Source organism: Paroedura picta, chromosome 1 (assembly GCF_049243985.1).
Source record: "Paroedura picta isolate Pp20150507F chromosome 1, Ppicta_v3.0, whole genome shotgun sequence".
Lineage (NCBI taxonomy): Eukaryota > Metazoa > Chordata > Lepidosauria > Squamata > Gekkonidae > Paroedura > Paroedura picta.
Window position 1 is genome coordinate 198,710,063 of NC_135369.1, and position 15,955 is coordinate 198,726,017.

General features: G+C 46.3%; 1 protein-coding gene across 1 annotated transcript in view; it reads left to right on the top strand.

The window, feature by feature from the left end:
• Positions 1-15,955, top strand: part of ISM1 (isthmin 1) — a 62,713-nt gene that overhangs the window by 25,789 nt on the left and 20,969 nt on the right. The window contains exon 2 of the mRNA XM_077316131.1: positions 8,400-8,633. Coding sequence (XP_077172246.1) covers positions 8,400-8,633 — 234 coding nt within the window. The remainder of the gene's footprint in view (positions 1-8,399; positions 8,634-15,955) is intronic.

Below are 15,955 nucleotides of genomic sequence, written 5' to 3' on the forward strand. Positions count from 1 at the left end.
ATAGGCCGAGGAGAGTGTGAGGACCTGAAGAATGTCGGAAGGAGGAGGCGTGCATTAGTTTTAAAGCGAGGGGCTTCTACTGTGTGGCAGGAGTCTGCTGCCTTTGCTGGGAGGGGCTGTGTACAATCACACTTCAGGTCGGCCCTCAGTAGTCTAGAGACTGGGTAAACATTGCATGATAAACCAGCTGTCCCTGGAAGGCTGCCACACCCTCCTTGGGAAACTCCTGGAGTTGTGGGGATGCAGCCTTGAGATTTCAGGGGACTTCAGTGGGGCACAATGTCATAGAGTCCCTCTTCCAAAACATCCATTTTCCCCAGGGGGACTGATCTGTGTAGCCTGGAGATGAACTGTAATTCTAGGGTATTCTCCGGTCCCACCTAGAGGACGGCATCCGAGTGCTCTGGCCACCTGGACAGTGGATTGTGAACAGGCCTTCCTTTTCCCACTTTGGGCTTCTTTGAGCTGGCTAGCCAGGGCTATTTTAGAAAAACTAGGCAACAAGTCAGTTTAGAAGCCAAGATACTTCCTTCATCGGTAGCTTTTTAGTTGTCAAATAAGTACCAGTTTATTATCAGGAGCCCAATTGCTGACATTAATTTCAGAATGGAAAATGTGCAGTGAAATAATAACTTGCAAGAAGCTATGATTAATGAAACCCATTTTAATGGTTCCATTGCTCCAGCCAACCTGCTTCTTGTCAGTCCTCGCAGCAACCCTGGTTATGGGTGCAGGGAACAAGATGCTCCTGGGCTCAGAACTAGCTGTTCTACTGCAGACCAGTACAGCCACCTATTGAAATGAGTAGGCTGGACAAATATGGTTCAATCTAATTGGCAGATAGGAGAATGAACCTTGGCTACTAATTATATTTTCTATTCACACCAAAGTATCCAAAGCATGTGCTTAGAGTCCCTCTTGTTAGCGGTGCCTTTGTGTATAAATTGTAAGTTTTTGACCCACAAAATATAGAAAAGAGGACCAAACCGACTATCTTGCCAATATGTATTTGCAGGCAAAATTGTTCTTCATATTCACGTTCAGGTTAATGAACGGCATTGTTCATGTGTATCTTAAACAGTTCTGCAGGGCCTGCAAAAAGGAGCTCCTGCACCAGGCATTTGGCCGAGACCAGACATAATCAATCAGCGACCAAGGGCCCCTGCTCCCCCCCCCCCTCAGAATCCCATCAATAAGCCCTGGACCTGTTTGTATTACTATATTGTTTACTGTTATACTGTGTTGTTATTTGGTTACAATTATTAGTTATCAGTTATACATGTTCTACAGACTGTATTGTTCTCTGTTATAATGTAAACCGCCCTGAGCCTCCAGGGAGGGCGGTATAGAAGTATGATAAATAAATAAATAAATCTTGTATGATGCATTGGTTTCTAAGAATATACTTTGACATATGGATCTCTTGAGGACACCAGGGTTTTGGCTTGGTCCAACATGGTTTCTCTTTTATTTCTCTTTTATTTATTTCTTAGATTTCTATCCCGCCACTCTCCGGCGACTTGTGGCAGGTTATGCAAAGCAGAAATAAACCCCAATAAAATAAATCACAATCCCTCGTTAAAATTCCATAAAACCCCATAAAACCCATAACCACCTAAAATGGTAGCACAATCCCCCATATCTTCCTCAATTTACAATCAAGCCACCACACGTACGGGATACAGAGAATGTAATAGCACTGGCTGGAGGATGGGCCCCAGTTGTCCCTAGAGAACTCAGCCTCAAACAAAGATCTTGCAGAAGAGTTCCATTATGCAGGCCCTGCGGAACTGAGACAGCTCTTCCAGGAGCTCATTCCACCAGGTCGGGGCCAGACCTGGGTTGAGGCCAGGTGCGTTTCTCTGGGGCTGGGATCGCAAGTAGATTCAAACCTGCAGAACGAAGAACCCTGCGGGGGGCATAGGCAGACAGGCGGTCTCTCAGATAGGCAGGGCCCAAGCTGTAGATGGCCTTAAATGTTAATACCAGAACCTTGAATCTGATCCAGGCTACAACTGGCAACCAGTGCATCTGCTTCAGGACAGGCTGAATGTGGGCCCTCCAAGATGTACCAGTGAGGACCCTGACAGATGCATTTTGTACTGGCTGTAATTTCCAGGTCAAAGATAAGGGTAGCCCCATGTAGAGAGAGTTACAGAAATCTAATCTGGAGGTGATCATTGCATGGATCACTGTAGCCAGACAGTCCGAAGGCAGTTAGGCCGCTAGTAGCCTAGCCTGGTGGAGATGGGAAAATGCTGTGTGGGCTACACCTGTGACCTGGGCCTCCAAAGAAAGGGAGGCATCCAGAATCACACCCAAATTTCTGGCCAAGGCCAATGTTTAGCTGCACCCTAGCCAGATTGGTTAGACACGCTTCCTGATCTGCCTTCTTTCTGCTCAGCCACAGGACCTCTGTCTTGGAGGGGTTGAGTTTCAGGTGACTCTGTTCAATTGCCCAGTAACCACTTCCAAACATCTGGCAAATCTAACTGGGACTCTATCTCCATGAGGAGATAGAGCTCTTATTTTCTTAAGCTTATACTAGAATTAAAGCCCGTTGTAGCTGATACAACAGGCACTAGCATGGTGGGAGGGGGAGAAATAGCAAGTAGAGAGGGAGGTAGAAAGGAAGAGAGTGCTTAAGAAAGAGAGATAGAAAGAGAGAAAGAGGATAGAAAAAGAGGAAGAAAAGAAAGGAGAGAAGGGAAAGAGAGTGTCAGCCAGAAATATAGGTAGAAGGAATGAAACTAAATAAGAGAGAGAGATAGAAAGGGCAGGGAGCAATGTAGAGAGAGAATTACTGGGAAAGAGAGAAAATTAAAGAGAAATTAAGAGAGGGACAGAAGTAAGGGAAGAGAGGGGAAGAAAGGGGGAGAGAAGTACAGAGAGAAATAGAGAGAAAGGAAAAGTAACACAGTGATAGAAAGAGTGAGAGAAAGAAAGAGTAAGAGAAGAGAGAAAGAGAGAAAGAGATATACGATGCGATACGATAACATTTATTGTGTTTAGCCAAAGGCCATTACAAAACATAATAAAAACAATATGGTGCAAATATGGATAAAACTTTGGCTAGGATCTTACTGGCAGCCAGAGCAAATAGTGCTACTCTATATGAAATATAGGGGTCAACATCTGATAACAGATAGGTGACTTTATCAAAATCAGAAGTGGGGTGTGAGTTTGGTAGTAACTTGGCAAGGAATTTGCCCCTGGGTTCATACAGGGGACAAGCCAAAACATAGTGGGGCAGGTCCTCCACAGATGAATTTCCACATATACACAGGTGTTGGGCTGTGGGTATTTGGAGATATCATCCAAAGAGCATGGCTGATGGCATCATTTCAAACCGCAAAGGGCCATTCTAAGATTATGTGTTGTTATGTTTACTAAATATGATGCTCTAGAGTCATCTTTTTAAATTGTTTTATACCATGGGGCTGATTGTGATAGGAGACTTGAAGAGTGATCAATGAATCAGCTTTAAGCACCCAGTCACGTACATGAGAGATATTGGCTGATGTATGCAGTAAGTCGTCTGGTAAGATATAGCATGAAAGAATGGAGCTAAAGAAGTCAGACCGAGTCCTGTCTATGCTCAATAAGAGCTTAAAACTTTGATGGCTTAAAAAATCTGATTTGGTTGTTGTGTCTTTTTTCCAAGATTTCAGAATAGCTAAGTAGGCACGGGATTTGAGTGAGGGGAAACCAAGCTCTGCCCTCATCAGGGCTGTGAGAGACCCTTTTGGAAGAGCCAGGATACATCTGAAAAAAAGTTCTGAATGGGCTCCAAGCTGTTGGTTATTTGTTCTTTCCAGCCCCAGATATCGATGCCATAGAGCAGCGGTCCCCAACCTTCATCTGGTCGGGGACCGCCTCCGGGGGTGGGGGAGAGCCAGCGGCCCGGCTGCCGCAGTTGCCTATAACGCGCTAACACGCATGCGCAGAGTTGTCGCGCATGCACGTTTTGGCCACCAGGGGGCGCAAACACGCATGTGCGGCAGTTCCGCGCGTGCGCGTTAGTGTCACTGGCGCACCAGCTGCCACGCCGGCTGCCGTGCCGGCCTCTTTCCCCCCCTCTCGCTGCAGGGGGGGGGAGGCCGGCGCGGCCGCTGGCGGCCCAGCACGATGGCCTTTGCGGCCCGGTATCGGTGTAGTAAAATCTCAGAATGGCTCTGGTGTAGTAAAATCTCAGAATGCCTCCAATGACCAGAGGCCTTTATAGTTGCAAGGTGGGCATTCCAGTTTAGGGTCTCACTATAAGTGATTCCAAGATATTTAAATGTACTGCATTGTTCTATAGGAATATTGTGTATACTCCAAATAAATCTTTTTGGTCATTTCCTAAAAACCACAACTTTTGTTTTTGCATAATTGATGGAGAGGGACTCTTCCTTACAATAAGTACCCAAGTTGTTAAGTAGCTTTTTCAGACCAACTCTTGTAAGGGAAACCAGGACCATGTCATCTGCATAAAGCAGAGTAGAAACCTTTTGCTGACCAACAGAAGGGGGTACAAATTCTGGGCCCGATAGTCTTTGCACTATGTCATTGATGTAAATATTGAAAAGCAGAGGGGCTAATACACACCTCTGCTTTACCCCTTTCCTTACTGCAATTTCTTTAGTTAGCCTGAAGCACCTACCCTAATTTTTGTGTGGGTGCCTGAGAAACAGTAGGCGTTTATTGATATTAGTTTCCCTCAACTTTGACCAGAGTCTGTCTCTGTCAATGGAGTCAAAAGCTGTGGCTAAATCAATGAAAGCTGCATATAGAGCTCTCGTAGGGCCATGGTAGAATGGCCTCTTCTAAATCCTGCTTGGTGTGGGTGTAAGATATGGTTGTCAGCAGCCCAATCCTCTAGTTTATGTAGGAGGAATTTTTCATAGAGTTTAGATGCAATATTTAGTAAACTAATGGTGCGGTAGTTTTGTGGGTCGATCTTGTTGCCTTTTTTGTGGATAGGAACCACTATGCTCATCTTCCAGCCATTGGAGAAAATGCCTGATTCATTTATCTGAGTGGCTAAGACTGGGGTCCACCAGTTAGGGAATGCTTTGAATAAATCAGGTGGAATCAGGTCTACTCCAGGTGATTTATTGGAGGCGAAGGCCTCTTGTGGCGCAGAGTGATAAGCGGCAGAAATGCTGTCTGAAGCTGTCTGTCCATAAGGTTGGGAGTTCAATCCCAGCAGCCACCTCAAGGTTGACTCAGCCTTCCATCCTTCCGAGGTCGGTAAAATGAGTACCCAGCTTGCTGGGGGGGGGGGGTAAAACGGTAATGACTGGGGAAGGCACTGGCAAGGCCACCCTGTATTGAATCTACCATGAAAACGCTGGAGGGCGTCGCTCCAAGGGTCAGACATGAATCGGTGCTTGCACAGGGGATACCTTTACCTACCTTTAAGGATGTAATAAGGCCTCTGACTTCAGCCTCTGTGACTGGGGGCCAAGCTGGTAAATTTAGAGAATAAATGGAAATAACCTGGGTATTTGATTCTGTGGATGGTGAAGAAGGTGTTCAGGCTCCAAAAGTTTTCAAAAAATATGTAAACCAAGTGTTTCCAGATATTTGGGCTTCAACCTGTTGGGGTGATTTTGCAAGCCTGAAAGAGACAAGGTTCCAGAATTGAGACTCATTTTTCTCCTTTACTGCCAGATTTAGTTTGTTCCACGTATGTTTAGCATAGTCAGCTATAAGAGGAGACTCTTATAATGGGATCTTAATCTGATGAGCTCTAACATACTGTCATCCTCTCTACTACGACGGGTCAGCCTCATACATTTGACTAGCTTTTTCCTGAAGGTTTTACATTCTGGGTCAAACCAGCCATTATTAGGGTAGGATAATGGCTTTAATCTAGGCAAATCTAGACAGCATCCTAAAAAGCAGAGACATCACCCTACCAACAAAAGTGCGTTTAGTCAAGGCTATGGTATTCCCAGTTGCAATGTATGGCTGCGAAAGTTGGACCATAAGGAAGGCTGAGTGTCAAAGAATTGAGGCTTTTGAACTCTGGTGTTGGAGAAGACTCTTGCGAGTCCCTTGGACTGCAAGGCGAACAAACCGGTCAGTCCTAGAGGAGATCAGCCCTGACTGCTCTTTAGAAGGCCAGATCCTGAAGATGAAACTCAAATACTTTGGCCACCTGATGAGAAGGAAGGACTCCCTGGGGAAGAGCCTAATGCTGGGAGTGATTGTGGGCAAAAGAAGAAGGGGACGACAGAGAATGAGGTGGCTGGATGGAGTCCCTGAAGCAGTCGGTGCAAACTTAAATGGACTCCGGGGAATGGTAGAGGACAGGAAGGCCTGGAGGATCATTGTCCATGGGGTCACGATGGGTCGGACACGACTTCGCACCTAACAACAACAACAAATGGCTTTAAAGGTTTATTGTTGATAAACAGATCAAGCTAATGATTTTGTCGTAGTGTTCTTTGGCGTCATGGCCAGGCTGTAAAAGGGCAGAATGGCAGAAAGTGTGGAGTGGAAGGAACAACCTCAATGTGGGCAGTGGAGGAGTGGCTTCTGGGGGGCAGGAGAAGACCTTAATGGAAAGCTAACAGAATCTTTATATTTTTGAATGAACTTTGGCTTGGGAGCCAAGCAAGTGGAAAAACTGCCACAATAGCACTCCCTGAGACCCTGGGGAAACAGCAACTGAGTACTGAAAGAAGTAAAACCTACATAGAATGAAATATAAAACCTAATGGAGGTGCACAGTGAAATCAAGAGGAAATGCAGAATTGAAAAGGAAAAAAAAACGTGGACAGGCACTACAAAATCGTGGGAAAACGCCAGTGTATAAATGGCCACTGTTTACAACTAGTTTTGTGTACAGTAGTAGAGCATAGGACTAAACCATAATGCACCTTCAACAATACCTGCCTTAAATATCATGCCTCTGTAAGAGTATAAGAATAGCCCTGCTGGATCAGATCAATTATTCATTCTCACCCAGTCAGTTCCTTTGGCAGTCCAACAACAGGGCAGTCCAACAACAGAGGCATACTCCTGACGCTAAGAGCCTCACAAAAAGCCTTGCTGAATCAGACCAGTGGTCCATATAGTCCAGCATTCTGTCTCACCCAGTTGCCAACCAGTTTCTCTGGAAAGCCAACAACAGGATAGAGACCTTCCCTCGAGGTTGACTGCATCTGAACCTGCAGAGTCCCTTTGGTCTCCATGGCTGTTAGCTGCTGATAGACTTCTCCTGTATTAATCTGCCTTTAGGTTCTTGGTAAAAATTCTAGTGGCTGTCCTGGTTGAGAAGAAATGCATTTTTTCTTTGGGGGTTTAAAATGAGTAAAAGCTTCACTTTGAGTTTTAAATGTTTATTTTTATTCTTTGCGAGTGTGCAAAGAACAGGCAGGAAGGAGGGATGCTTTCTAAATTTACATCACCCTGCCTCTGTACAAATGCTAATAGGTCTAGACAACGGGATGGTCAACCCCCCTCCCCAGGGTATTGAGATTTGGAGGCATTAAATCCTAGAAGAACTTCAGAAAGAAACATCTGGATACTTCAAGCAAAGCTTCTTTGACCCTGCCTGACTTGGTCAGTGGGTGGGGAAAGTATGATAAAAGTCCTGGGATGAGAGAGGAAGGACTGTTGGGTACTGATTCCATCAAAGCAGGCAGAAATCTTAAGTAACATCTGGAGCAGGCCACCATTGCCATGTGCTGGCCTGCACACTTTAAAGAGGCTTGAATGTAATGGAAAAATCTGTAACTTTCTAAGCTAAGGAACCTGCCTTATATTTAACAACAGAGAACAGGTAGGGCATTGTATTTTACCCTATTCTTTTGAACCTTGCTCAATCTGGTGCTGTGCTAAAAGTATGTTTGTGAATATTTTAAAGAAATGCTTTGTAAGTTTTGATCCTGGTCATGGTTCTCTGTGCCACATAAAACTTCCACTTTCTTGGACCTACTATCTTCAAAGGAGCACCAAGAGGAAGAGGAAGAGGAGGATAGGTAGTTGGCAAGTGGAGACTAGTGGTGAAAAAGTTAGTAAGTGGTCTCCATGCAGCAGGAGACACAGAGGCAAAGACACAAAACATGGATGGGAAGCTGAGATCTCTGAACCTTCAGTAGGCCATTCCTGCAAAGTTCATGTGGTGACAGAGGTTGAAATGAAAGGGAGAAAAGCTCATCCAGGTCTTGGGGAAACCAAGAGGGAGAGGTGGAATCTGGCCTGCAGGTTAGAGCAGAATGATTCTCCCACACTGGGAAAAAGACTTTTTCCAGGAATGTGTTGTGTTTGGTAACGGATGTGTGGGGGAGAGGAACAGACAAATGTTTCATCATTTGCAATATTCAGGAGTTTTGACAGTTGCTGTATGCCAGACAGACTCTTGTTTCATGTTGCATTTGCTTCGTTTGCTTTTATTCATCCAGGACACACTCCATACAGATAGCCTTTCGTCTCCTGACTCCAGCTTCACTCTAAATCCAGAGGACAGAAGGAGCTACCCCGACTCCCAAGGGGCTCACATTGTCAAGCAACAATTCAGACAGGAGAATGGGCAGACATCTTTGCAACGAGATGGACCGCAGTCTTTCCTTCTGGATCTCCCAAATTTCCCTGACCTCTCCAAAGCAGACATCAATGGGCAAAATCCCAACATCCAGGTAAAACTGCTTTGCAGTAAATCTGTGCTATAAAGCAGTAAATCCATACTATTGTATTCCTGTGCAGAATCTTTCCCATTTATGTTCGTTGACGTCAGGAGATTAGACTAGAGGAGGGGTCCTCCAACCTTTATGAGAAAGCAAAGGCCTTTGAAATTCTCACACAGCATGGTGGACGTGACCACAAAATGGCTGCCACAGCTTACCGTCAGTCACACAATCTTTTAAAAAATCTGCACAGCTCATAAAATCTCCTGTGGCCAATCAAAAGACTTCCTGCTGCCCTAGCTGGCGACACCCAGTGGCAGGAGGTGCCTGGGCTGCAGAGCCTAGCCGGAGTCCACACCAGAGCAAAGTCAAAGTCCAGTCCAAGTCGTTAGGAATCAAAGCAAGCAGAGTTAAGGGCGAAGCAAAGAGTAGTCGAGGGAAAGCCAAGGTCAGAGTCCACATAAGCATAGATTCAACAAAGCCAGTCCAGTTACCAGGTGCATAGTCAAAAGCCGTTTGCCAGGAGTCAGGGAAGCTGATGGGAGTCAGACATTCGGAGAGCAAGGAATCCAAGCCGGACAGGAGGATTTCTGCATAGGTTGTATCCACGCCGAAGAGGTGCTGCTGTCTTTCCTAAAAGCAGCCCAGCTAATTGGCTGCACCTGGGGGATGACTCACTCATCCTCCCCAGGAGCTATCCCAGCTACTTTGACAGCATGCCTGCAGTCTCTGGCTCCTTTGCTGTTCAGCAAACACCACCCTTCTGCTTCGTCTGCATTGTTCAGGTGACCTGTCAGGGCTGGAATGCATCTGTGGCTGCACCAAAGATGCCTTTTGGGAAGAGACTGGCTGACTTGTGCTGCTTTCCCCTGCCGCACATTCAGAGGCTCCTCTCTCTTCTGCCAGAGCTGGCTCAGCTGCAGGCCCTGGTTGCTATGGCAACTCCTGGGAGACGAGAGGTGACAGCGGGGGCATGACAGCCATGTTGGGAAACCCTGGACTCGGGACTCTGCCCAGGACTGTACATTTGAAATCTTATTTGAAGATACGGTCCAGACCAAGTCTCCTGGCATGGAAGCAAATTCATATTCTCACCATAAATATGAAAAAACAGATTTGATGGTATATTAAATGATTTTAAGCAGTGGTGGCCAAACTGTGGCTCTCCAGATGTCTGTGGACTACAATTCCCATGAGCACCTTGTGGATTGTAAACTAAACATGAGCAGGCAGTGTGATGCAGCGGTAAAAAAGGCAAATGCCATTTTGGGCTGTATCAACAGAGGCATCACATCAAAATCACAAGATGTCATAGTCCCATTGTATACGGCACTGGTCAGACCACACCTGGAGTACTGTGTGCAGTTCTGGAGGCCTCACTTCAAGAAGGACGTAGATAAAATTGAAAGGGTACAGAGGAGAGTGACAAGGATGATCTGGGGCCAAGGGACCAAGCCCTATGAAGATAGGTTGAGGGACTTGGGAATGTTCAGCCTGGAGAAAAGGAGGTTGAGAGGGGACATGATAGCCCTCTTTAAGTATTTGAAAGGTTGTCACTTGGAGGAGGGCAGGATGCTGTTCCCATTGGCTGCAGAGGAGAGGACACACAGTAATGGGTTTAAACTACAAGTACAACGATATAGGCTAGATATCAGGAAAACAATTTTCACAGTCAGAGTAGTTCAGCAGTGGAATAGGCTGCCTAAGGAGGTGGTGAGCTCCCCCTCACTGGCAGTCTTCAAGCAAAGGTTGGATACACACTTTTCTTGGATGCTTTAGGATGCTTTGGGCTGATCCTGCGTTGAGCAGGGGGTTGGACTAGATGGCCTGTGTGGCCCCTTCCAACTCTATGATTCTATGATTCACCTGCCAGCACCCTTCAAAGCAGCCTTTTCCTATATACAATCGTATAGTATAAATGGAATATGCAGTGGAAAAGAAAATGCCAAGATTTGGATACAGAGCTCTAAATGTGGAATCAATAATTGTGGACTTCCCCTTTTTTTTGCAACTGAGCCTCCTCCTGGCCCAAGCCATTCAGGGTGGGGAGTGGAATACAGCAAAGGCAGCAACATTGGAAAGGAGATAGACATTGTGGGGAGGAGGTGGCACTCAGGCCGGGAAAGGTTGTCCATTGATTGAAAGGTTGTCCACTATGCACAGTTGTACAGATCACCATCCCTAATCATTCATCCAAGTAACTCTGTGAATCACGGCACAACTCTATGGCCTGTGCAGAAAGGCTCTCCTGAATAATTCAGTTTTTGAAAGCCAAAGAGGAGGAACCTTCCTGATCTTCTTATAGACTACTCCATTAGGTAGGAACCACAACAGAGAAGGAATGTGTGCAGGCAGTCCTCGATATTGCCCATGTGCATGATCAAGGCTGCCCTGGCACAGTACAGAGGGAAAGGGGCCCCTGGCCTGTGCAGTAATATACTTAAAACAACAGCTTACGGCTCCCTTCTTAGGATGGGATTTCTGGTTCTATTTCAGTCCCTTATGATATGGCCAGATTCCCCTCAGGAATTAAATATTTTCATTCAACCTCCAATTGCTGAACTGTTAACAAGACAAGGGTAAAATAAGCAGCTCTTAGTTCTGTGCTTTGTGACTAACACAGTGGCAATGCACCACTCTGCTTAGGCCGCTCTTGAAAAGCAGGTGCTTTAGAAAACCAGCAGGCATATGTCCGTGAGGGGCAGAGATTTCTTCCTCTTGGTGAAAGGTTCCTTTGTTGGGCGCCACTCACTTGACACATGCCAATGCATGCAGCCATGCCAGCCCTGTGGGATTACTCCGGGCACAACAGATTCACTTTCTTCCTCCTCCAAAATAGAGTGAAGTCACATGTCAAGTGACAGGGTTCCTCCGCTGTTTTCTTTGTGATATACTTTTCACTCTTTCCAGCTCTCAAAGGACACCATTCCCCTTTTCTGTCTGAGCTCTCCTCTGCCTCCCTTTTTCCCAGCCACATTTTTTGCACCCAGTAGAAAAGAGCAAAGAGTTCCAGGAGCAGCTTGAAGACAAACAAAATTGGTGGCAGGATGGAAGCTAAGTTAAGAAGTGACCAGTGACTCGCAAAAGCTCCCCCCCTGCCCAAAATCTTGATAGTCTTTCAGGTGCCCCTGGACACTTGCTCTTTTCTACTGCTACAGACACTCACACAGCCACCCAGCTTGATCCTTCCCACATAGTAATTCAGCAGAACATGTTGCATAACATTTATCAAGTTGCAACCAATTTATGGCAACCTCAGCAAGGCGCTTTCAAGGCAAGTGTGAAGCAGAGGCCATTTGCCATTCCCTTCCCCTCAGAGTCTGCCTTGGTGGTCTCCCATTGGACTGATCCTGCTTGGCTACGTTGGGGTGCCATGTCCAGTGCAGTGCCTGTTTCTACACCATGAGGAGTGAAGAACTTGCTCCACCAACCTGGGTCCCCACTTGCGAGGTGTCAAGAAAGCGTCAACGCCATTAACTACTGCCCCCAGCAGGCCATTTCTCAAAGGTTTTGCCCAGCCCTCCCCTTGCCCGGCCACTGCCCTCCTTCCCCCCACTCTCGGGAGGACACGTGGGGCCAGAGTGGCTGGGCAGCCGGGGCCAGCCCTCTGCCTGCTGTCCTGTCTCACCCTTAATATCGTGCCACAGACTAGGGGCTGGCTCTTCTCCCACCCTGGTAAGTGCCCAGAAGCAGCAAGAAAGAGGGGGAGGACGAGTAGGGGAGGGAGGGGCAAACTCACTTTCCTATCTTCTACTTCTGAAATGGGACATGAGAGGCCTTTGGGAGTTTAAAATAAACACAATGCTTTATTTAACTTGGAAGATAAAAGGTCAGGTGGAATAAGGGGAAGGATGTATGAGGCAAACAGGTAATAAAAACTGAGGTAACTTTGTAATGACACTAAATCCAGTTGATATAATGCCAACAAGTGTTTTTGCTTTTATCCAAAGAATGTGAAGCTTTGAGGAGATCGGCTTTCTTTTCGGCGTCTGCTTTAACACTCAAGTGTAGGTTTCTGAGTTTCACTGACATTTCATGTTTAGATGGTAGGAACAGACAACAAAGTTCCAAAATCCTCCTGTATGAACCAACCAAGGGATCATTCCTCTCTTTAGAGCTATTTCCCTTTCCACTAGGCAGTGACCACGTCTCTTCACTAGACGCTGTCCCTTTTTGGCTTGAGTGGGGATTTTCTGTGACACTCTCATTCCTCCTTGCCTCCTTCCCAGTCCTCAGTCAGTGCTAACCTTCCTCAACTGTCAGTTCCCAGCGGTCATTTCTTAACTGACCCTCTCCACAGAATTCTGTTTGAACAGACCCAGAACCTGTTTAACCCATAACAGTTGGTCACACTCATCTTACAAGGTTGTTGTAAGGATACAGGGGAGGAGAGGTAAGCAAAATAAGCAGCATTGGGTCCCCCTTGGGAAGAAAGGTGGGGTGTATATTAAGTAAGTAAGTAAATAAATAAATATGGCCTAAACTGGGCTTAAAGTAGGATCCAGCATGGCATAGTAGTTAAGAGTGTCTATCAGGATCTGGGAGACTCAGGACTGAACCACCCTTCTGCCACATAGACATGAATCAGACGTCTACTGAATCAGACCCCCCCCCCTTCCTTTAAGTCAGTATTGTCTACACCAGTGGTTCTCAACCTTCCCAATGCCGCAACCCTTTAACACAGCTCCTCATGTTGTGGTGACCTCCAACCATAAAATTATGCAAGGGTTCTTTCTTAGAAATTGAAACAAAACTGACCAATGGCGTGAAGATCCAGTGTTCATGATTGTATATAAACTGTTTTTTTTCCTGGGGTTTCTCAGTTCAGTTCTGCCTCTTGCCCCCCATCATGCCGATCTCACTCTTTTCCCACTGCTCCAGACAGAGGAATGCTCTATCTTGATCTATCCTGCAAGGCTGTTGTGTGGATGGTGCCCCCCCAGCCAAGCTGCTTGCCCTGCCACAACCCCCTGTGAAAGGGTCATTTGACCCCCAAAGGGGTCCCATCCCCCAGGTTGAGAACCACTGGTCTACGCGGACAGGCACCAGTTCTACAGGATTTCAAGCTGAGGTCTTCCACATCCCCTCCTACCTGATCCTTTTAACTGGAGATGCTGGGGATCGAACCGGGGATCTTTTGCATGCTGAGAAGATGCTCTACCAATGAGCTGCAGCTCCTCCTCAGGAGCTAGCTTGGATGAGCTTGGGCTAATCTCTCTCTCTTTTTCTCAGCCTAACTCACAGGATTGTTGTTATGAAAATAAAGTGAAGGGGACAACAATAGTGATCACAGAGGAAAGTGGAGTATGAATTTAGATATCTATCTTCCTTCTTTTGTTTGTCCACAGACACCACAGCTTCAGTGTCATGCAGATGGACAACAAAATTGTGGGTCAGTTTATGGTGGGCATTTGGGGCTTTCTTGATTAAAAATCTGATCTATATGTGTCAAAGGCAGACAGACTCACAACAAGGTTTCTGGTTTAATAGAAAGCTTTTAATTGGAAGTAGTTCTGATCCCTCTAACATCTGAAATCAAGACTGTTTGATATCGGGAAAGCAAGCAGTTATCAGTACAATTCTCCCGCCCAAACGGTGCCCGGTTCCCAGGGAGGAATCTTCCCCCCACCAGGTGCCATCCTGGGCTTTCTCCCAGACCCTCCCTGGCTCTGCGGCCTTGGTGGAACTAGCGCCTCTCTTTGCAGATAAGATGTTTACAGGGGTACTTGCAACACCGTATCACAGCAGGGGAGAATGCAGTGTGAAAAGCTCAGGGTCATCAAAGGGGGACAGAGGTTCGAAGAGCAGTTACAGAGTCATAAAGCAAAAGAGGTTACACACACACCAAGATGGAGTCTCTCTGGTCGGCTTGAAACCATCATGGCAAAAATCAGGGATGCCCGAGACAATATTGAGCAACAAAAAGTTTCATAGAACGCAAAAATAATATTGTAATATATATATATATATATATATATATATATATATATATATATATATATATATATATATATATATATATTTAATTTCAACAATTTGCCAGGTACCCCCAGATGTCCCTCCAAAATTGGGACAATCTGGTCACCTTAGCCTCATGTTACCCTGTTTAAACCATTCCTTCTATTCTTTAGTTTCCCTAAGGTTGCCAGGGTCGGGTGGGACATTGAGATATCCTGAGAGCCTGTGAAGGGCACCGTTCAGAGAGGAGGGACCGCAGTGGGACAGAATGCCATAGAGTCCGCCCCCTTCCACAGCAACCATTTTCTCCAGGGAAACTGATCTCTGTCGTCTGGAGATGAGTAGCCGTCCTGAGAGATCCCCTGCTTCCACACAAAAGGCCAAGGAGATGTGTTGGTGTAGCTGTGAGGGGGGGAGATACACCCATTCTTCTTCCTCTTCCAGTGTAGAGTTGTCTTCAAGCTAGATTCCTCACAGACAGGCCTGGTTTTCATTTTTCCCTCCAGCTTTTTCTAAAGCTCTATCTTCCCCCATTCCCATCAACAGCAACCTTATTTGGATTACAGACCCACTTTAATACCCAGAACTGCAACAAAGACCACGTCACTTCATTTTTTTTCTTAACTGTATAGGCCGATTTTCCTTCTTTTCTCTGTATGTGCATAGGACAACAAGTTTCTATATTTTTTAATCAAGAGAAGGTACTCTTTGTAGGGTTAATGTGTCTCATAGAGGCAAAAGGCTGCATCTCCCAAAAGATTTTCTTCCTCAGGGCTCCGTAACACAGTGCCCACCAGCACCTGTCCCAGGGCCTGCCAAGTGCTTTTAGGAAGTGGGTTGGACCAGGTGAGGCCTCTGATGGCCCACTGGATGTTTGATTAGTTGTGCCAATTTTCTTAAAGCGTTGTTTCAGGAGGAGCTGGCCCCACACCACAAGGCTCTTCCCTGAGCAACTAAGGGTGCGCTGCAGAGGCCATTTTGTAGCAGCCATTTTGGTGCAGTGGTTAGGAGTGCGGACTTCTAATCTGGCATGCCAGGTTCGATTCTGCACTCCCCCACATGCAGCCAGCTGGGTGACCTTGGGCTCTCCACGGCACTGATAAAGCTCTTCTGAGCGAGCAGTGATATCAGGGCTCTCTCAGCCTCACCCACCCCACAGGGTGTCTGTTGTGGGGAGAGGAAAGGGAGGGCGAATGTAAGCCGCTTTGAGCCTCCTTCGGGTAGGGAAAAGCGGCATATAAGAACCAACTCTTCTTCTTCTTCTTCTTTTGTGGCTGCACCTGCCATGCTATGTCAGTATACAAAGGTGTCCGCTGGCTCAAAAAAGTCGGGGAGCCCTGTTGTATACAGTCATTAAACATAATATCTATTTGACT